Source organism: Thermobia domestica, chromosome 10, assembly GCF_964235325.1.
Source record: "Thermobia domestica chromosome 10, izTheDome1.hap1.1, whole genome shotgun sequence".
Lineage (NCBI taxonomy): Eukaryota > Metazoa > Arthropoda > Insecta > Zygentoma > Lepismatidae > Thermobia > Thermobia domestica.
This window is the reverse complement of record NC_137463.1, coordinates 203,114,646-203,139,194: the sequence shown is the minus strand read 5'-3', so window position 1 is coordinate 203,139,194 and position 24,549 is coordinate 203,114,646. Positions and strand designations below refer to the sequence as shown.

The 24,549-nt window shown below is 34.2% G+C and overlaps 2 protein-coding genes across 3 annotated transcripts in view; one reads left to right on the top strand and one right to left on the bottom strand.

Annotated features, from left to right (window-relative positions):
* The window catches only part of LOC145662934 (uncharacterized), a 142,266-nt gene extending 129,699 nt beyond the window's left edge, over nt 1–12,567 (top strand). Inside the window, exon 4 of the mRNA XM_081728960.1 lies at nt 9,149–12,567. Within this exon, the coding sequence (XP_081585086.1) occupies nt 9,149–9,376 (228 nt within the window). The 3' untranslated portion in view covers nt 9,377–12,567. The remainder of the gene's footprint in view (nt 1–9,148) is intronic.
* Nucleotides 1–24,549, bottom strand: part of qin (tudor domain-containing protein qin) — a 613,696-nt gene that overhangs the window by 298,706 nt on the left and 290,441 nt on the right. The gene's annotated exons all lie outside the window — the stretch shown is intronic.

Sequence of the window (24,549 nt, the reverse complement as noted above, 5' to 3'; positions counted from 1 at the left end):
TCATTGTCGAAAGGATTGGCCACAAACATACAAACTTTTCTTGACCACAAACACATAAATCTGCCATTCTGAAGGTAAAACATACAAACTACAACCATTGATTAACGTTCTCCGAAGAGAGATTTTAGGAAGTCTCATTCGAGGTCGCTTGAACCACTATTTTCTATTTTTCAAGTGGGTTTATTACAGCTCCTTTCAAAACAACCCTTCAGTATAAATCTTCCCATTAAAGACAATGCTTTTAAAAGGCTGTATCAATTTTGAAATTAGAAATGACTAGCATTGATCTTGAGTCAAACGATTAACACTCCACCAACAGATATTTTTGTTTGAATAAAAATCTTTTTCCAAGGCTAACAATTTGTGATTGTCTCTTAGTGCGATACTTCATTCGTTATTAATATAGCTATATTCATATCCTCTCTAGCTATTACTTTATCTTATATACAAGTAGTGTTGGAATGTTAACAGCATATCAAAAATAGGGAAAACGTTCTCATCCGAAAATGATATATGGGAGGCTATAATGAAACAGCCAGTTCCTCATTGTTCTTATCAAGGTGAACGTGTTACATGAATGATGAACTTATCACGATCTTTCTACGAATCGCATACTGAAAGCATCTTTTAAGGAGGCAGGTAACTCCAATAATAATAAAGAACAATAAAAAAAATCTACAACAATGATAGTATATAGAATCTACTTACAGTAGCAGTTTTCAAGGTGATCGAAAGTTTGAAATCAAATTACTAAGTTAAAAAAAAATATCTGATATGATGTTTTGCTGAGAGAGAACTGCAATAATATATTCTTTCTTTTATAGTACCAAATTATTAGTATCCAAGGTGGAAATTCTCTCATGTATTCTAAATTGAGGAGTGTATTTCCAAAACATGCTAAATCCGTTTGGTAGAATTCTTCAGAAAGGGTATAAAGCTATATCTTTTTTACACTGAACACTATGGCAAGTGATATTTCAAACAGCATTTACAACAGAAAATAATGTGTTTTGACAAAAAATAATTACAAAATTTAACGTAAGAGGTACCATAGTATACTCTTTTATATTTAATTCAAAATCGGACATGGGGCCGCGGTGGCTCAGTGGTAGAGCGTTCACCTCTGGAGCTAGGGGTCTCGGGTTCAAACCCTGCTCCCGCCAAGTGAACTTTGTGGTGGACAAACACCGTGTGCGTGGGTTTTCTCGGGGTTCTCCCGTTTCCTCCCACTTTCTTCATTCCACCATTTCATTCATCTCTCATCATCACCGTCTCCTTTAGCCTAACCGGCATAATCGTGGGAGGTAAAACTAAAAAAAATTTCATTTCATTTCAAAATCGGACATTTTTGAATTTAGTGTGTGAATATATATAAAGGGCGTGTACACTGTTATTTATTGTGGATTACGTACACATTTTTACTTATAGCCGACTACACAAACCCCATTGTATTCTTTAAAGACAAAGCCTTGAAAATTAATATCATCATCCTTGGTTTGATAAGGTGTTAGCTTAAATGTTTACATCTTGAAATCTTAGGTTTAATGCTTCCAGATTCGTGCCTTGTAAGCTAACACTTACTAGTCAGACTTGAACCAACTTGAAATGGCCGCACACACCAAGAATGCAAAAATTCATATTCAGGAAATATCGGTTACGAATTAATTTTTTTTTAAAAAGTTACTTATTCAAAAGTATAAAGTTAAACCCCACGTGTACCCCCGTAACCATAACTTATGGATTTTCGTAGTGATTTAAAAAAAAAAAAAAGAAAAAGAAAAAAGAAAAAGAAAGAAAGGTATTGAGGTGTTCAAAATTCAGCATTGATTTTAACATCTTTGACGTCATTATACATCATCGCTTAGAACAAAATAAATTTTAAAATTCCTTCAATTTGTAAAAGTTTTGGTTTTGGGTGTATATAATTTAAATATTAATGTTTTATTAGTGCAATGATGTCTTTAATGATTTATCTGTTTTCCTCAAAAAGAGAGAAAGAAAGAAAACTGACACCTTGGCCTTTAAAGAATATATACTATTTGATACATGAATAAAACTAAATCAGGCAATAAATTTTATCATACTTTACTGTGCTCTTTTATGTACTATATAGGAACACGAAAGGAGGGCATGAAAGATTTTCATGTAGGAAAGCTTATTCAGAGAAAGCTAAAATTGCAGAAGATAAATGCACAGACTTAATATCTCTGTGCAGCGGACATAACCCTGTCACATGAATATATGAGCACCAGCAGTTTTGTTTGGACCTCGACCATTAAAACAGTTTCAGACAAAAATGAGTTTACTCTTTCATGTAGTTTTGCTAACTTCAGGACTTTTAAAAAATTATTTTACGGCCATAGTATGATGTTTCTTAGTATAATATGCAAGTCTTCTTAACTGCTGTCATTCCTTTATTTTTAAGAATCCCTTCGTGGCTAAGTGGTTAGCGTACGCGCCTTTGGCGTGGGAGCCTAGGTTCGATTCCCGGCGGGAGTTCATGTGGTTCGGATTCCACGTACATCCCGTCTTACATAGCCATGCTGCTGAAAGGGACGTTAAACTCAAAACCAATTCCTTTATTTTAAAATTATACTCATGTTCACTACGAAGAATACTATTTTACTCTAGCTTAGTTTTGGTAAGTAATTCTAGCAGCCTCAGAATGTATTCCCTCTTGTACAGTGCTTAAAGTAACTTCAGTCTAAAGCCGGAACGATTACCACACTAATTTGGTGGAACCCGAAGTTCATGATGGGATCAATATGGAGTGAAAGTTTAAGATTTCTTTTAACATCGCATCGTATATTAATCGTACATTGATAGATAAACCAAGAATATAATCTCTATCCCTTTTCGGATTTTTGGTACGTATTTATACCATGGAGTGGTGGTGTTTTTAAACGCTTATTAAGCTCATATAACACGTATTGAACCATTTTATTGCATTATTATTATTATTATTATTATTGGTGGAGTCAAGATACGTGGACCAAAGAACACCCCAGATGCGTTTTGGAACCGGATGGTCAACTTGGTGGCGTCAAGTGAGAGCGGAGCGGCGTGACTGTTTTTCTTCAGGCAAATTTCAAAAAAAATAAATAAATAAATAAATAAATAAATAAATAAATAAATAAATAAATAAAATAAATAAATAAATAAATAAATAAAATTAAAAAATAAAAAAAATAAATCCCGCCCTTAGTTTTCAAGATATCAGATTGAAATTTCGCGTAAGAATTGTGTGCACCTTTGAGTATATATACGTGAGCCCGGGTCCGAGGGGCGCAAATGTTCCGAGGGGGTGATTTTTCAGGAAAAATCCCTGTTTTTCCCGAATTTCCGGGTTCAGATGGATGATACGGACATGTGAGTGGTGTCGCTGGAAAGGGCGCGTAATACTGAAGATTTTTTTTTAAAGTATATATATGGGTCACCTTCAGATTTTCAAAAATTCCTTCTGTCTTTTGTTTTCAAGATATCACATTGAAATTTTGTGCATAATATTGTGTACATAACGTATTTTTCAAGAGATTTTCAGATCCCCACGTGAACCCAGGCCGGGCTAGAGGGGCGAAATGTTCCGAGGAGGTGTTTTTTTTAAATCGGGTTTTTATCGAATTTCCCGGTTCAGGTGTAAGATACGGACATGTGAGTGGTACTGTCGGAAAGGACGCATAATACTGAAGAAAATGGTGTTTGAATCAGGCCAAACAGTAATGACGCAGTAAATTTTTAGAATATATTTCTAGAAATGGATCACCTTTAGATTTACAACAAAATTTCCGCGCTTTGTTTTTAAGATACAAGATTGAAATTTTGCACACGTATTGTATACATAACCGTATGTTTTCAAGTGATTTTCAGATCCCTACGTGAACCTAGGTTCGAGCCAGAGGGGCGCAAAAATTTATTTTCTTTTTTAAAAAATCCCGGTTTACCCCAATTTTCCCGTTTCTGATGTATAATACGGACAAGCGAGTGGTACCGTTGGAAAAGATGCCCTATTCTGAGGGAAAAAAAAAAACGAGGGATCCTACAATATATAGTAAGGAAGCATTGTCTGTTTGAGTGAAAATCTAAAATTTACTCAAAAAGTGGAAATCATAAAAGGGCTATATATAAATGAAGAAGTTCTCAGTGACTGACAGAACAAAGCCCAGGCCAAATAGCATAAGCTAGAAGGTTTAAATTTTGACAGTGCATAGGATTTGCGAGATCAGATACCACAAAGGAAGAATTTTTGGAAAATCGAAGAAGAACAGGGGAGTAGCAATACTATAAAACTTTTAAAATGTCCAAATGTTGCTACGAAAATACTGTCGCTCACGAACTTAGTTCCGACAGGATAGTGTCTTGCTGGAATCGTTACAACACGTTACAAGAAGAATCAAAAACAAACTAAACAATGTTTCTTTAAAAAAAAAAAAAAAATCAGGATGAAACTGATTCTTTGTGTGTTTATACTGACAACAAACTATCAACTCGTCAAACTAAAACGAAGCCTATGAAAAAGACATTACCATCCACTACATGCATGATGAAAATAAATTATAACTTTATTAACAATAAGGAAATTAACTGCACTCGGAACAAGCATCTACAATATATTCACCAAACTAACGTAAATAACCAGACAAAATTATGAGGGATTCCATTTTGACTCTTGATATTATTGAGAATTCGGTGCAGATCATTGAAAAAAATTTACGACCAACAAAATAAGCTCAGTCACGTTAACCATGTGACACGGACAGGTCGTTAAAGACACAATCATCAATCGAACTTTCCTTTCAGCGAAACAATGCATGTATATAAGTATGTATGTATGACATGCATGCAAATTCCTTCGCAAATAACTTTCTTGTTCTCATACTTCCTGTTATATAGTCAGATGAGGTCAAAATTGTGAAATAATAGTTGACATGCAACAACATGTATACTTTTATTATTTTTTTTAAATGCATATCATGAGTTTCTTGACACTAACAAAATCGGCAGGTAATTAGTTTCAGATACATATACTATAATCAACGAAGTGAAAGGGATTAAATCAATCTTTATTGATTTCCAGGCTGCATATAGAGGAAAAAACATAAATACCTCAATTGCCAAATATCAAGTTTCTTGTTCAAGCTTTACTATAATACATACCTAAATAGAAATTGGAGGTAAATAATCATCAGTATAGAAACTAATTAAATATATCTAACTTTAACATTTATGAATTTATATATAAACTAACTAAATATATCTAACATTTATTAATTTATACATCTAAATTTTTGTTTATATTACCCTCTACATGGAAATATCGCTTACAATTTAAGTAATTTTCTTTTGTAACGTAAACTTCTTAGAAAAGAAATCCATATACGAGGGCTATCCAGAAAGTAGATTACGTTTTCGTCTGTGTCCGCTAGGGGCGGGGCTAGCGCGGCCATCTTGGGGTCAGAGCGTTGCGCAGCTCAGTCGGCATCTAGCCGTGCTAGTGAGAGGTTCGTGCTGTGCTCCGTTAAGATACTGTGACGGTTTGAAATGTCTGCGTTAATTGAAAATCCCGCGAGCTGCGAGGTGCGTGCAGTAATAAGATTTCTGACAGCAAAAAACTGTAAACCGATAGAAATCTATCGGCAGCTGTGTGAAGTGTATGGGGACAACATTATCACTGAAGGTGGAGTGCGACAGTGGGTCATAAGATTTAAAAATGGCAGAACCAATGTTCACGACGAAGATCGAAGTGGGAGACCCAGCAAAGTGACTGCCGAACTTGTCGAAAAAGTCGATGTTAAAGTCCGTGAAAATCGAAAGTTCACAATAACGGAACTTTCTTTGAGTTTTCCGCAAATTTCGCGAAGTTTGTTGCACGAAATCATCAGCAAAAAGCTTGGTTACCACAAGTTTTGTGCAAGATGGATTCCAAAAATCTTGACAGAGGACCACAAAAATCTGCGAATGGCTGCAGCGTTGCACTTTTTGGTCGCCTACAATAAGGATGGTGACTCTTTACTCGATCGCATCGTTACTGGTGACGAAACATGGGTGAAACACGTGAACTGTGAAACGAAATTGCAATCAATGCAGTGGGGGCACACAGGTTCTCCCCAAAAACCCAAGAAATGCATGCAAACAATGTCGGCAAGGAAGATGATGGCGACTGTTTTTTGGGACAGAAAAGGTGTGATTTTGGTGGACTTCCTGGAAAGAGGCACTACAATAAACGCTCAAAGGTATTGCCAAACTCTGCAAAACCTCAGAAGAGCAATTCAAAACAAGCGCAGAGGAATGTTGAGCTCTAAATTCTTGTTGATTCACGACAACGCCCGGCCCCACACGGCAAATGTCACGCGTGAAGTTCTTGAATCTTTTCAGTGGGAGTTGTTTCCTCATCCACCGTACAGTCCCGACCTGGCACCGAGCGACTTCCACCTATTCCCAGCAATGAAGAAGTGGCTGGCTATGCAGCGTTTTGATGACGACGAACAGCTGCAAGAAGAGGTAACGAAGTGGTTGAAGTCGCAGGCGGCCGAATTTTTCGACGAAGGAATTTCCAAGCTCGTACATCGCTACGATAAATGCCTTAATTTGAATGGTGACTATGTCGAAAAGTAGTATTTGTGTGTGGCTTTCATCTGTATATAATAAAATTTGTTTCCTATACTTTGTTGATTTTTTATTCCAAAACGTAATCTACTTTCTGGATAGCCCTCGTACATTCATGTCCAAAATTTAAGGAAATGTTAATTTCGAAAAGTAACCTGTGTATCATGTTGATCCCCATAGCAAAACATGTCGCGATCTGCGATATGATCGCAGGAAATCTTCCACGCCTGTGCAGAATAATTGCTATGTAATGATGTAATAAAAATATGATAGTATCATCTTGACTTTTTATTTTGAAATTGCTGCAGAAATTTTTTGACTTACAAAAGCTCACCGCAGAAAGACAAAGAAAGTGCTGCCATCGGGATGTTGATCTTGTGAATGCTAGACATCGGGCTGGCACGCTTGACAAATGACGTGGTACCCACTCGTTCGGAAACAAAAGTGCTCTCCACAACTGCGATAACACGAGAACATTCGTAGCGAGAAAAACACGTAATAAGAAAGTTGAGTTTTTCGGAGTGTCAGTGAATATTCGTCATAGTGAAAGTATCCTACAACACACGATGACCCAGAAAACAAATGTGATCTAATGTGAGGTCGGATTATCGGTAGATTAGAAATACATCAGTCACTAGGGTTTGATTAGGGATCTGAATGTTCCTCGCAATATTGTGCTGCGACTGTGGAATCGTTTCCTGTCTTGTGAAAACACTGAAAGGCAATATGATGGACGTTGTCGACGCGAAACACATTTTACGCGTAACGATCGTTATATGGTCCTAAATGCCCAACGAAGACCAACGAGCACAGAAGGTACACTAGCTCGAGACCTAACAGCTGCCTTTGGGACCTCGTATCACATCGAACTCTATACAGGCAGTTACACGAACGAACATTGTATGCACGTTGACCCACCAGATGCATTCTCTTTACATTACAGCAGCCCCAAGTATGCCTACAGTTATACATAGCCCACAGTAAGTGTACCTCATAAAAATGTAGTAGTGTATTCTTCAGTGACGAGTTATGATTCAATTTATAGAGAGATTGTCATCGTCTGTTTGAAGGGCAACAGGAAACGATACCGCATCTAAAATGATTATGAAAGAGACAAGTATGAAGGCTTTGGTGTCATGGTATGGGGCGATATCATCTTAGAGGGTCGTACACCATTTCATGGTTCCAGCATGGACGGAAACAGCTGAGGCATACAGAACGTCATCCTTTAAGAGCATGTCCGACTGTTCCGTGGTGCATACTGTCCTGAATTTCGTTTTATGGATGCTAATGCACGTCCACGAAGGGTACAGTTGATACAACATTACCCGCAGCATGACAACAACATGCGTCTCGAGTGGCCAGCGCGGTCCCTGGACCTCAATTTCATTGAGCATCCCTGAGATGTCTTCGGACGGTATATTGGAACCATGATACCTCCATTACAGTCCATCTATGAACTGTGCACACTGTTTGTGCAATAAGATGCTTTACCACGGGAGCAGCACAATAGTCTAATCCGTAGTAAGGGCACACAATGTAGTTGCTGCTCACGGCCGTACATAGCTGCTCACGGTAATCACACCCCGTATTGAACATTTCTATCAACAAAACCCGGACTTTTGACGGTCAACAAATAGTGGCCCATATGACGTAAGTGTATTCAGTCAGAATATTCGGTGTTCATGTGTCGTTGTAAGAGTTTGTTCTGTCTACAGTTATCTGTTCCACAATTCAGAGCGAGGAGAAACATTTTTGTATCAACTGTTCATGAATGTCACTGTTATCCGCATGTTCTCTTCAGTTTATCATCTCCCTAACTTGATCACCTACTCAATTCTGTCACATATATATGTAATTATGTAGAGAGTCATGTATTATTATTATTATTATTTCATGATATTTTCCGTTATCAATTTTCTTATTGATTAAAGAGTTGAAGTTGAAATTAAGTTTGCAATTTTTAAAAAGAGATTATATACCATTATGCTTCTGCCTACTTTAGCCAATACATTCAATTACAACGTACAATTTTTTTAACCGTTTCTTACGCTCACCTGATGTCAAAAAAGAATGGATTAAAACTATTTTATTCTTTCCATCGTCATTCAAAGAGTATTGCTATATATCCATTTTATTGATGTCATATTGTCTTTTATCACGTGATAAAATATCCCACAAGTTAACAATATCATTGTTGCACGATAAGATTTATTTAATCCAATTTATGTACCATATGGTTTTTAGAATATTACATTCCTATATGATCACATTACTAGAAAATAGTACAAGAGAAAATGCATCAGATTATTCCTTTACTTTATGAACAGATTAAGTTTATTTATAAAATTTCCAATTAAACATTGATCTAATACCGGCTGCTGAACTATTGTTAAATAAAAGGCACACAAATAAAATAAATGCTTAATTTTTAACTTCATAAATAAAATCTTGAAGAACGTATACTATAGGTGTGGGAGATGACAAATTTAGAGTTATTTTACGTATAGGCTGTCATTAATCTCAGTATCTTTTGTCTTTTCAGGCCTGGCATTATTGTGACATTGACGGTCGACAAGCTTCATTTCTCTGTCCAAATGGAACTCAGTTCAATCAGGCTGTGTTCGTCTGTGACTGGTGGTTCAATGTAAGATGTGATCTAAGTCCAGCTCTTTATGCAATCAACGATCGCCTGTATCGAAGACCTCAACACGATGTTACCAAACCACATCGACTGATTACTAAGGAACTGCTAGACAATATATTTGTATAGGTGTGCCAAGACGGGATGCCATAAAATAGAATCGAACCTACGTTCAGCCCAGAAACAAGATCAACTGTGCCATCAATATTCACAATTACTTACAAGCGCGCATTTCCTCATTCCAACAACTGCTCTTACGTAAGACAACTAAAAAAAAAACTTGGTTGTACTGCAATTTCGGAATACAGCATAAGTTACGTGAGTGACCATTGCACATGCATTATGTCCAATACTAACAAACACGCCATCTCTTATGATGTCCATGCCACAGGCTATTTGCAACTTCAGATATTGATGCCGCGCTTTTTTTTTATTTATTAATATATATTATATATATATATCCGACTACAATACAATAAACGAATTAATACTCGGTTCCCTATTAGAATACAACACTTACCACTGAAATTAAACTAAATTGAGAGCAGTAAATTAATACAAAACAAAACAAATTAATACCACTGAAGTTTTCCAACATTGCATTCTACACTATTCTAACACGAAAAAAAGTGTAATAATTGAACTAAATTAATCAGTCTTCGGCACTTTCTCGTCTCCATACCAAAAGAAACTACAATAGTTTCATCTACTTCTTAAAAAAAAATCACATAATATAACTGAACTTTGGTTATATAACTGAATGTAACTTGTGTAGTGATATTTTGAGACTGAGATTTAATTTTGAAAGTTTTAGCTTTTACATTTGCTAAAACTGAAGTACAACGTTACCTGTAAACATGTTTACCACTATATATTTATAATGTACTTATGATTGATCATTTAGGTCATTTAGGTCCACTATAAAAGATTTGACTGCAAACTAGAGTTCACTAAATCCACAGTTCAGTTTCTTATTTTAGCACATCTTTAAACAGCAATTGTGATATGGAGCAATGGGAATGTTATTGAAAATATCTTAAGTGCCCACTTCCATCCAAACTTTTAGCTTAACAGTAATACCTTAATTACACCATAAAACAATTTATATAGTCAGAATATCATTATATATTGAAACATGTTTAGAACATCTAGACACTGAATGCTAGTTGTACCTGAATCCTTCTTAAAATAGTTTGATATTTACACATGAAATACAAAGTAATCAGTTTTATCTCGTACACGAAAACTATAAACAGTATGATCGAGATCAGCATATTATTTTATTGGGTTAGAAATATGTATAAACTTTAATAGTCTTTGATTATATATTTACATCGTAAACTACATTTCATATATATATATATATATATATATGAATTATTCACATATATAATTTACTTATTAAAAACATACTCAAAAGCAAAAACAAGATGGTAATTACACTCCGAATCAATGTCAACCCTTAACTAACAAACATTATGGCTTCTTGAATATGCTGCCAAAAATCCCAATTCTGGCAGATGACTAAACTATCTAACAAATTAAAACTGCAACGAAGGGCATTACCAACAAGTATTACAAATATTTCTCCGGATTCATAACTATATCACACTGAATCTCATAACACTAAAAAGTAAGTTTCATTTAATTGCAGTTTCTTAAAAATTCTAGTGGTGTTACGGTTATTCTAACTCAACTGAAATAAATTTATATATTAGTAATTCAATAATATATATACACAAAAATTTACGTATGTGTAAGCCAATATGTATTATCTTCAAATCCCCAATCACTACTAATACCAGTAATAACGCTTGTAATAAAATCAAGAGTGAGATATTGGGCTGAACTACTTTAAAAGAAACTTGACTTGATATGTTATCTGTATCTTTACCTTTGTTTATTAATACGTGTGTAAGAATAGTAGTGCGCGTAAATGAGTGACTGTACGTGTGTTCTTCTACGCGAAAGCACTTTTGCCAATGAATCTTGAGCAAGCGTTACTGTGTCAGGACAGAAAGAAAGACATACCTACATATATGGAGAGTGAAAGTCAAGACTTTTTGGTGTCGTCAAGACTTCGAAGTATTCTGATGATTCCACTTATTATATAAACACAACGGCTCTTGGCTTCTATTCAAATATTTCCTTTTCTTTCGTTTGTGTAGCTTTTTTCTTTTAATCTCAAACCATATATATTGGTTTGTACATTCTTAATATATACCGGTACGTACTGTTCATTACCTTTCCATCGTGTTCTGTAAGCAAAACATTCATCACTGCCTATCAGGTACAAAGTAGCATACTTTATAAAATATAACCCAGTGATCTTTACAATATCACAATGTTCTTATTTCAAAATAATGGATCGTTTTTCTTTTTTGCTTTTGTTTTTTTTAAAGCGCACAAAATGTTACGCAAAGTTGATCAGTGATTACAACTGACGCATCTGTTTATTGAATCATATTAATTTCATCTTCACAAATAAAGCTTCAACCATTTTTTTAGTATTATAATGTTATAAGATATCACATTTTATCTAATTTATCTTTTTTGACTTAATTTTTCACTATGTTCTGAATATGTCTTAGTCTTTCACTATGCTTCGCCTTTCTGTAAATTATATAGTTTTTTTTTTTTTTTTTTAAGATAAAAGTACATTTCGTAAATAAATCTAATTAAAACTACTATTTGAATAATTATTTTTAAACATTTCCGCTAAATCACAAACGTAGCATATTGATAAGATAAATCATAAATGTGATTTACAATAATACTGATTACCTATACTACAGAGTGGGATTTCTCAACCCAGGGTTCTGGGCTTCTATGGGAGCGCGAAAAGATGTGAAAAAGAAACGTATTTAGGACTCAATAGCGGACAAATTTATTTTTTTAAGTTTGTTTTGAATTTATTTTGACAGACTTCCATACTTGTCAAATCCATAAAGAACATTAAACAATTTTTTTAACAAATTGAGAGTCGTATAAAAAAAAAGGAAATTGGTGACAAACCGCATACTGAAATGCAAGAAAAATACAAATAATAACTGTAATGGATTAGCAGTAATAATCAAAAACTTATTACAAACCGGTAATTACTTATGGAGGTCGCAGGCAAAAGGATGTAATAAAACGGATTCGTGGTATGAAATAGGTTGAGAAAGCCTGTTATACACTGAAAAAAAATGTAATTAAACTGCCAAACACCAACGTAAAATCATTTACCCTTCATTTTGTAAGTTGATATACACTTCCTTAGATTAAATTATAAAATTTGATGGGTTATTTGACAAATTCACAGTAAATTTATAAGAAAGTATATTATTTTTATTGGTAAAAATGTAATTTTACACCATTTCATATTAGTAATTTTACTTTATTGAAGTAAATTGATTTACACAGAGGAGTGGCAAACAGATTGCCACCGTTTTTTGTAAATTTACCTATGAAATTTTTTACAGGGTAGGCCTAGAGTAACCAAACAAATGTAGGCTAAGTACTTATCAAAAATATTTTTTACTCAAAGGAGCTCGTATTGGAATTATTTACGCAAAACTACAACTACGACATAGTAGTCTTGTCTTTTTTAAATTAAGTTTTTAATTCATTAAATTTCTTGATTCATATACTGTTTATATTCTCACGATATGCGTAAATTCGTCTCTAGCATGCATTTTAAATACAAAATGGTATAATCACCTTATAAAAACACGTTTACAAAGTGCGCTTTTCTGAATTAATTGTAATTTAGCTTAAATTTACAAATAACGACGGAAACAATATTACTGACACTACACGGCGGTGGAAACATTTAACTCCGAACAATCTACAGAGAAAGCTGATACTATGAATTTCTCCACACAACGAAGTATGAATTTCAACACTACAATTATTTCCTATATTTCACTAGATACTAAAAATAGAGAATTCTTCCACACATAACCACCTATTACTATTATTTCAAGTGTAGAGATTCTCTAAGAAGTAATAAGTAAATTATACTGTTCATATGTCAACCATACTGCTGTCATCTTCATAAGAGTGCAAGTAATACCTTCCTATTGTCAATATAATAAATATTATCGTACATTTGAAGAATAAGATCATTAAGATATCTTGTCAAAGAAACACAATGTAAAGGTTAGTGCAGAAGCATGCTAAGTGACATTTCCGCAGTATTCTGTGTATCGACTGAAATTTGTATAGGATATAGTATTCAACGCCTCTTCTATGCAACTTGTAAATACATTATTAATAAAATTAAATGAATTTCAAATATCTTTTCGAACAGTAATGAAATCTGAATCAAGTTTCGATTGTAGACGTTCTAAGCAAATAAACCTATGTAGTCATTATCGAACTTGAACATTATAATACAACATTCTCTTGAGAATCGAAGTATCGTAGGACATCAGAAGCCTTTACATTAAATTTATTCCCAAAAATAGCTACTGCAAGAAACTCATCTCTAATATTGCCATTCCCATTCCCGAGCTTCTTTCTGGCTTCTTTAATGGAAAAAACTTCTACCGTAAGCTTTTATTAATTGATAAATTAATTCCTAACGATACTTTGGATTTCTGCATACCAAATTTTAGAAATCAACTTCAATGAAGTTGTACAATTCATACTATTTTTGTTTTACTGTATTATCTGAGAAGCAAAATAAAATGGAAAAGTGTTTTTGCTTTTAGTTTCTTCACAACTTCGTCAGACCTTAAGAGAGCTTTTGCAAATATACTGGCCTTCTTCAGAATAAGTTACGTAACTACCTTGGTTATAAAATATCCTAAGGTCAGTTTTTAATAGTCAATGGATATTATAATTTCAAAAAGTTCTGTTCTTTTCACAACATTTCTATACATGGATGTATATGTTATAGTTTCTAAGTTTTGGAGCACATTTGGTGCACGGTCCCGGGTACAGATTCCCCTTTAAATTGTAGATCTTAACCCTCAACCCTGATACAGGGTCTTTGGCGTGGGAGACCTGGGTTCGATTCCCGGCGGGAGCTCATGTGGTTCGGATCCCACGTTAATCAGTAGGTCCACGTCTCATATAGCCTCGCTGCTGAACGGAACGCTAAACTAAAATAAGCTCAGCCTGATACAGGGTATCAATAAATCTCTCAATGTAGTTTTGGAAAGAGTGGTAGGTGTCAGGGTTTTCAAACAACATAGTAGTGCTTTCTCTTTTAATTTACGGCTGTGCATGCAATCCACATACATACGCTAAAATTTTCTGAAATACTTCCGAACGTAAATCACTTCTTTATATTCTACTAATAATGCGAATGCGATTCGATATGAAGTGCTGCAAACATGATCAAGTTCAGGACGAGAAATAATTTAGCCGTCCATGAACATATACAGTTGGAAGTACCGAAAACATGACTGGAAATGTGTTATTTTATATATATATATATATATATATATATATATATATATATATATATATATATATATATATATATATAAATTCAGGCAGAACTTCTTATGCAAAGTAACATTAAAAGTCACTATCAACCTGTCCAGGAACACTTAACTTAGGACCTACAGGTTTCCAAACACGTGGAAAAATGACCTTTAGGGTTAAATATTGCCAAACTCAATTGATGCAGAGCCAATGAGGTATCATCTTATTCAAAAATCGTCACCTATTCTATTCATAACCATAGTGCAGACTAGTGCAATGATGACGCACGGAATGTTCCAAAGGATGTAAACGGTTCCCAGATAATTTATAAAGTAGGTATGAACAAGCGTGAATAAATTGACATGGAACAGTAATTTTATCGAAGTGAAATGATAAATCAAACCGGCTATTCATGGTGGACAATTCAGTAACACTATGTGTATTTGCGTAACTCCGAAGTGAGAAATATGTGAGTTAAAGGTATTCAAAGGACTTCTATTTACTACATAGAAGGGGAACTTACTGTTTCGTCGTATGATGGAGAGTCATTATTTTAACACACAGCTGAGAACACGAATTACGAATCATGTACTTCAATTAAAAATCCATACGCGTGCATGCTAATAAAACAACGTGTTACACACCTGTTCATTTAACTTTAGTAATAGCAATACAAAATATCAAGGAATGTTGAAATCTTTTTATACCTTTCGCGAAAATATATCCAAAACATATATGAAAAAACACATGTATCTCGCACTCGAAACAGCCAGGATTCCTCCGTATAAACGTGAGGAGTGTATAATTTACCATTATTTGATAATCGAAATGGTACGTATAAGAATGCGTTATAAAGGCGAGATCAGTCTATTATTGACATTCCACGCCGCTCTCTGCTTTCAAACGCAACCAGGAATAGATAAGATTGTCCATCTGGCTACGAAAGAGAGAAAATGTAGAATATATTATGCAGTTGGATGATACTAAATATACTGATTCAGGTTGTTTTTCTTACGAGAAACACATTATATGAAACTATTTTGATACGAAAGATTACATAAAACCATCCATTATACATTAGTGTACTCTTCTAAAAGAAAAACTAAAATATTTTCAAAAGCAACTAGAAAATCCTGAGCTGCTTTTTTTTTTTTCATGCTTTACTATTCAATGATCATTTTAATGAAAATGGATTGAAGAGGAAACTATGTTCACTATATACATAATTTGATATTTCATCACAAATGGACATTTAAACACATTCAACCTCAGTATTAATCATGACGGTGAGTGAGGTTCAGGTCAAACCTTAATCTTGTAAGACTGTCCATATAGCCTAGTAGCACAGTGGTCCCATTTGAAGATACAGCTGGACAAAAGTCATTTTTGAAACTTCTGAAAGTGTGTGAATGAATTAAATTTAATGTATATAAGTCACAGAATTGTTTCTTGCTCAAATAAGATCATTCAGTGTTCAATTTGGCAGCACAGAATCATGTTCAAACCATCTGGAGTTGCGTTGTCGCATGAGTACTGAATGCTCCACACCAATAACGAATTCAGATAGGTTTTGTTATTTAACCGCTACTGGGAATTTCTGTATTTTGCTAGAAAGAAGGTATGTAGCATATCAATCAGCTGAATATATGTAAAATTTTCCACAAGAAAAGAGTATACATTACTTAAAATGTAACTCAATGCGTGAGTAGAAAATTTGATTCGTTTTTGAAGTGTGCGTAGAATTTAGCTATGAAAGACGGCAGATGGCATGATGACTTACTTCTGTCGGATACGTACTTTAAAGTACTTTCCTGTGTTAATATTTGCTGCTGCTGGCTGCTAATCGCATTATTCCTTAGGAAAAATGCAATGTATCGGTCACATGTTGAATACTGTTGGACTACCTAGGTATATTCTTGGGAGAAAGGAATGCAGTGATACTATGTTTAATTATGTAATTGGTTTCTTTAACTATGTGGTAGCAAAACTGAATCTAAAACACTGCACTGATAGACCAGGAACACTATAGATATCAATTTGAGAAAGCTTGTTTTTGAGAAAAGAAGGAAAGCATGTGGATGACACAAATATTTCGTACGGAAATAGTCTGTTGCTTAAATAGTAAGATGGGTTTTCTGAAAAGCTGTTATAAATAACTGAAGCATAACCATTAACAAGTACAGTACGAGGAAGACACAAGTGCGACAACTTTTCTCATTGAAAATAATCTTAGAAAAATTTAGTATAATAAGAAAAGATGACGAAACAAAATCTAAATATGCTTCCTTGAAAATTGTTACTGAATAATAATAATAATAATAATAATAATAATAATAATAATAATAATAATAATAATAATAATAAAGTTATCTTCCGAAAGAAAACTTCGAATAATGCAGACATGGGTTTGTAGACTCTGGCAGAGGAGGACTAAAAATATGCTAGTAAAGCGGGTTGTGGACAGAAGTTAAAAAAAAAAAGTACTAAATAGAAATTTGAAGATTGTCTACAAATTCAGAGAAACTGAAATATTTGCGATATTAGTTGCGCCTTTACAAATATATTTGCTCAACAAAGGTAAAGAACGCAAAAATTCCTGTTAGCAACCAAAACCTTCCACACGATTCTGCACCCCAATATTATTATTATTAATAATAATACTTAAACAAAAGAAACAAAAAGAAACTTACGGAAATTCAAGGAATTGAAAGGTAGATTAAAACTTTGTTATATGTAGGTAGTAGGCCTAATGGATAACAAATAGCTTTCAATTTTTTTCTTCGAAATCATAAGTATAGTGCCAAAGTTCAGATATGTATAATAGTTTGTTTGTTTTTTTTTTTTTTTTTCGATTGGCCGGATTGCGGAAAAGCCATCACTAACAAGAGAACTTTCTTCGAGCCAAACAGAAGAAAATATTAGAACGACGGCTGCAGCTTCTGAGGAAATTCAAGGTTTCCCGTACCATACGCAAGCGGTGGAGGGGATGATAAAAGTAGTTGAAGCGTCAGTATCAGTGTGTGGAGCAGATCGAAGAGAAAGATTTATCAGAGCAAAATAAGTGTCTCGAAAAAAAAAAATGAAAAAAATTAACTCCAAGAAGAATTATCAAATGTAAATGAGCCCCCCCTCCCCCCCAAAAAAAAAAACAAGCAAGTGGGTGAGCGAGTGGAACTCGATTTGAAGATACCTCCTCGGGGTTGGTTCTGGGGAGCTTCGGAGTGTATGTGCCGAAACGATCTAAGAGTTACAAGAAAGAGTTTATCAATTTTTCACGACTTACTGTATATTTATAATGTGCTTTGAAGACATCAATACAACTACTTCGTCTAATCGATTATAACTTTTAAGCACGTAGGAATATCGCATCTCACTTTTCTCTTGCGTTTTATTTTCAGCTTCAGAATGCTTCAGTGTGAAAAAGAACCAATATAGCTGTGCTGCACAATTTTCTTCGAAGGGTCGTGCGGGTTGCATAGCCGCAGTTAGAAACATATTCGAGTCCCATGAGGTATCTGTGTTGACTACCAGTAACACAAGGCAACTTTTCCGCAAGCCGGTCAATCAAAATTAAAAAGATTATCCTAATGTGTAATGACGGAAACAATATATGCCGATTATTTTTTTTTAATCACCTAAAGCATAACAACCATTACAGGAATCAATGAAGACTTTATAAGAAGATCTGGCACCATATTGCATATTTTCTATAGGAGTTACTTTACTAATGTTCCTCCTGTTGAGTATAAGAGTATGAAACGGCGGAGTTTTATATAGCCTTATTTCCATGGCGCTACATACCTCTTATATTCACACGGTTCGTATTGAGCAAGTTATACGAAACGCCATTTTTCCTAATATACATATATCAAGGGATGTATTATACGAAGCACATACACACTTCAGAAAATTTAGAGAAGCTTATACACTAAAAGCAACCTACAAGATATTTTCCATGTAACATACCCCGTTATTCCTCAAACAAAACACAACTGAAAAAAAAAAAAAAAAGTTTGTCCTCTAAAGTCCTTGTATTACTAGAAGACGCACAAGTCAATTTCAACACTGTCAAGACAACATTCACATTGCAAGCAAAACAACTGATTTTTAGAGAATAGAGAATAATACTACTGCGGGTTTAAGAAATACTCTTATAAGGTAATTTGTGTATTAACGACCTGTGTCCGCATTTCATTTTTTTTTTTTCGAGATTAAGGGACAGTACCCAAAACAATATTTTTTTTCTTTCTTAATATTTCATAACACGATTTCCGATTATAAAAGTGGAATGTAATTATTTCATTATAAAATACATATTTGTCAGATCATACATTATGCCTTTTATATATTCTACTATTACTTCAACGAATCCAAGAGACAAGAATTTTGCTCGAGTAGATTTGCAATTGGGACTACTGTGCATAGTCTGAACAATTATGCACAGTAAATGTCGTCTGTAAATGTAAATCTAATGTTTGAGAACTAAAGAATTTCTTATGTCCGGTAACATATTTTAGAGGAATTCTCTGCTCAGCAATATGCTTTTATTTAAACCAGAACTTGGGAGATTTAGTACAGAAATATTAGTTTGTTTTCTTATTCATTGTTCTGTACAGCAAACAAGCGGTTAAACCGTTTAACATTATTTTTTTTTTTTTTTAAACATAGTACATACCTCAAACTGGATTTTTATCCTGTCACTTTGATTAAAATGGATATCCAAAAGAAGAGTGGAAAGGGTTCAAAATTTACGCCAAAAATAGAGCAAGTCAGGCATATGAAACTCGGTATATAAACGCCTCATTAAAAATGATTGAACACGTACCCTTTTTTTTTTCTCCGAAAAATCAGCTCCTAATGAGAAACAGGGGTAATTTCTATATTTTCTTTTCACACTCAAATCGACGCTGTTATCGACCATGGGAAAACGACAGAAACGTTTGAAATAAATTTTCAAACATAGTTTTAGCACGTGGGTCGAGTTCGGTCTTTGCAACTTCATCTCGATCCAAATATGATCGTCAAGGGGAAAAAAGTTGTTCAAATATACATTTCCTATATCTTCTATAAACTCATTCTTTCCGTACGAAGAACGGGCATTTGAGTTAGTAAAATTAATAAATGTCGTGAACAGTATCAAGAAAGTTTATACACATAAGGAGAGAGAGCCACAGCATTGTATTTGGCAATAACGTACTTCTATGACATTTGTGACTAAATTATATATCGTGTTTTGATTAAACATTGAGAACCCAGGGTAATGCAATATTTACAGACAAGCAAGATTATATAAGGACATCCTTCAATCTTGTTTGTCCTCAACCTTACTCAAACATCGACCTCTTCAGCTGATCCACCTCTACATTTACTATGGCCAAAACACTTGACATGATATTTACTTCGTATCGCACAAACAAAAGTGAAAATTCTATTCCCGCAAGTTCTCCTACAGACAGACATTAAAGAATGAATGACAATACCGTTTACTTTCTCGCTGAGGAAAAGAAGAGGAAAAAATCTTAGTATTACGGTAGGCATTGTCACTGAACCCAATTAGCATCGAAAACAATGCCTTAACAACTAGTAACACCCATGTTCGTTCGTCGAAACCTTACAATCCATTACACTACTTTCTCACATGCTGACTCACGGTATCGATATTGCTGTGTTTTGTCCTGAATGCGCACAAATCTCAAAACGAAACGGTCTGGCAATAATGTTCTTAGTTACGTAACAATAACATGATGTAATGCAAAAAATAAAGGAAACAATAATAATCATAAAAGAAATACTCAATTGTGTCGTTTAATGTACGACTATCAAAAATTTTAGAGAAAAAAATAACTAATGGAGATGCAGGATACATCACGTAGGAATGTTTCATAACGAAAGCTAGCCACTTACTAAATACAGCAAACTTAAATCACTAAATGAATCTTAACAAGGATCCTATTATGTATAAAGAATCCTTGGTCTTTATGAAACAACTGAGTCAATTTATTCTAGTTGCCGTATTTATCTGATAATAATAAAGTGTGTTAAAAATTTGCTAGCGCAACATCTGGTCAAACTACCTAGCATTGTTCCAACTTTATCCATTTACCTTTCCTTTTACAGTCGGGTAAATGGTTTAAGAATTTTACTATCAAGGTCTACATGATGAAATCTGGTAAGTTTGACATCAAGTTTTGTCATATTATTTATGAAATACATAAGAGACCTGGACCATAGTAACAGAATTCAGAATTTATTCTACTATTTCTCCGTTTGTAGACACACACAAGTTATTACATTCGGAAATTAAAAAAAAAATTAAAAAAAATGTGGATATACTTGTATTTAGAACGAATTAACCTTCTTACTGGACTAATATGCTGATCAAAAAGTATATAGTAAGCACAATACTGAGAGCGAGAATCACAATGTGCCTAGATTTAATAATTTAAACATTTAAATATGACAATATATTCACTATAAGGATCGAGTGGCCGCATAAATGCTGGCGTATAAAAACCAAAGATATACACGAATGTACCTCTTTGTAACACAAAATGATACTTTTATACTATATATTAAATAAATATGTAAAGGACTCATGGCATGTTCCAATTTTATTAATTTTGCATTACAATAGGAACTGTATTACAAATGGCCTTTCGCAAAGTCAAATATGAGAGCAGAACCAACCTATGGCGTCATTTGGGGCTTCAGAGAAGGCAATTTGCCCTCTGAGTTCGAGATACTATACATTTTAAATAACACAATAATTATATAGCAATGAAAAACGTGAATTTCTATTAAACCGCACAGTTTTGCCCATTCTTCCCCCAAAGTAAAACCTGAAATGATGCTGTTGGAACTATGATAATCGTAAAAATGTATCTACAATTATTATGAACAGGAATATACAGGGTGATTTAAAAAAAACTGACGGATTTCATTTGGGTCTAGAATTTCTATCTGAAGTCAGATTTTCATGCGATTTGTAGCAAATGATCAAGAAAGCACGGGAGATATATGGGATTATGTGTACTGGTTTAAATTCACCCGGGGTAATATAGATTACGCCTCAAGAAAAACAGTAAATTTTCGCCAGTGTACCTTACAATTGGAATGAGGTTTCGCATGTTTTAAGCGAAATTGCAGAATACAAATTAAGTATTAGTCAGAATAAAAATTTAGTGTTAGTAGTAACACCCATTAATCACATGTGGATAGATATAGCCGGTTTCTTGCCACAAACGACGGAGAGATTTCTTGGACGACGTAAGGAGTCGATAACTGACATCTTGCACAACAGCCGCCTGCGGAGTCCGATGCGTCCCTGTCTCACTCAGAAGCGATCCTGTTTCTTTCAATTTACTTACTTGCGACCACATTATGTTCCTGTCTGGGGCAGAACGTGAAGCAAATTTGTTTCTGAATGCCCTTTCCATAGCAACAACAAGTTCTGTTCTCCAGAACTTTTAACGACAAACTTGTGTTGTTCCAAAAGAATACACTATTTTCACTGTGCCTTGATCATACTCACACAGTAGCACAGAACAGTACAGCACAATTCCCAATACAGCGCCCCAGTTTCCTGCTTCTTCTTGACCTTGGTGAGGTTGCCTTATACCGGAAAAAAAAAAAAAAAAAAAAAGAAAAAACTCAAATCTCCACACCTCGTTCCAATTGTAAGGTACACTGGCGAATATTTGCTGTTTTTCTTGAGGCGTGATCGATATTAACCCGGATGAACTTTAACCAGTAAACAATCCCAAAAATCTCCCATCCTTCCTTGATCATTTGCCACAAACCGCAAGAAAATCGGACTTCAGTTGGAAATTCTAGACCTAAATGAAATCCGTGAGCTTTAAAAGAATTGCCCTGGATTTCCATATGTGCAAAATTCCGTCTCTATCTGAAAATACTGCTGCACTATCGTTAATACTACTTTAAGAACTAGTAGAATATGCGAACTCAGACAACTAACTACTATAAGCAAGACAATCGCATAGCAGCTGCCCCTGCTACACGAAACTTGCACCTTAGTTATTACATACTATATATCGAGTTACTTCATATAAAATTGGCAGAAATTGAAGTCATTCTTAATTCAATCGCAGAAAATTTGTAGCGAGATGCCTAAATGATATTATGCTGATAAAATGCAGATCAATATATCATTTAGTAGTCTAATAACTCAATCGTCTCATGTATAATTTAGGCCTGTCCCTAATGTTTCAATGGGGTTTTGATTCTCTGCCTAACAGAGGCTTCGGTTGAACGTTCTTCCTCAAAGATGAAACTAATTAAGAACCAGGAGAGCAATTTGATGATGTATGAATGTTTACTTCTCTTCTCTTAGGTTAGTATGATAAGAGAGATAATGGATATAGCACGCTTGTTAAATCTTGATGACCATGTCACAAAAAAAAAAAAAAAAAAAAATCTTCGGCAACGAGAAAAAGATCTTTTCATAAAGTTTGGTAATAAATGTATATTTAGTATAAATGGTTTTAATTATATTCTTGATCTACAGTATTTACACGTTAAAAATGTAACTTTAGAAAGCAATACTTTAATCTAAGTAATGTTGCCTAGGAGACGAGACACAAAATCTTGAGATATGAGACGAGAAAACAAGTCTTTCAACAGAAAAAGAGACACTTTTCGATTTGAGAAAACATTTTGATGCCATCTTCTTGAGACGAGACTGCCCTAAACTGCTTCTCCTGGGCAACACTAAATCTAAATAGGCAAATGGGGTATAGTGACAGATTTGACACTATTGTAATGTCATGTTTCACACATACTGCAGATTTCTGCATGAAAACAACGATTTCCGAAATGTAAAATGTAAACGGTGGTTATAACGTACGAAGCTAATACGAAACTTGATTAAAGGCACATTATCTTAATACAAAATGCGATTCACATGTTCTCCATCACTCTCAATAAGTTCATAAAAATGTTCTACATGCCTGTGAATTGTTTCCAACATTTACGAATGCATAGCAGTCACTCTACTGGATATTTTGACGTTGCGTTTCACAAGACATATTCAACTTTCTGAATTTCCTATTTGATGGGTTGAAAGTGACTGTGATGCTAATTTTTTCTCAATCCACCAATAAGAAATACTCACTCAGTGAACTATTGTCATTGATTACAGATTTTGTACAATTATAACTGTCAGTAATACTTTAGAATGGCTGAACGGCAACAGTCTGAATTTTCTTGGATCAAAATGCACAATTCAATTTTTATTCCAGACAATATATGAATTGACACCCAACAAATTGCAAGAAAAGTTTTCTTTTTTTGTGTGTGTGTTTTTCTGGTAGAAAAAAGCATTCTGAACAACATGTCAAAAATTAGCAAAAATTAGACGTTCATTTGGCAGCCATTTTGGATTTTGTTACTAAACGCCTTTCTCAGAAAAAGCTATTATATCTTCTCACAGAATTAAGATAGAAATTTCGTTATTGTGTCAAATTCATGGTAATATATAATATAAATGAGAAAAGGTGGTACAGCCTTGTGATGATGCCGCCATATTTAAATATGGCAGCTGTTCTTCCAAAAATTTCGTTACATAGGTTCGTTTTCTATCTTAATTAGCACATAACTATGAAACCATTTAAGTTTCCACACACACACACACACACAAAAAAAAAAAAAGTCATCCGAAATCATCGTTATAGAGTAGAATGTTCTCTTTTTCCACTGACAGCAAAATTATTTCTTAGAAACTAAGCGACCTAGACCATTTTATGTGGCGAATGTGTTGCCTTTTATAACACTTAACTCTCCAATGTAAGGCAACATGCCTTTCTTTAAATAATGCAATACTTTAATTTTATAGAGAGATGTATCTGAATTGTTGGTTACACAAGTTC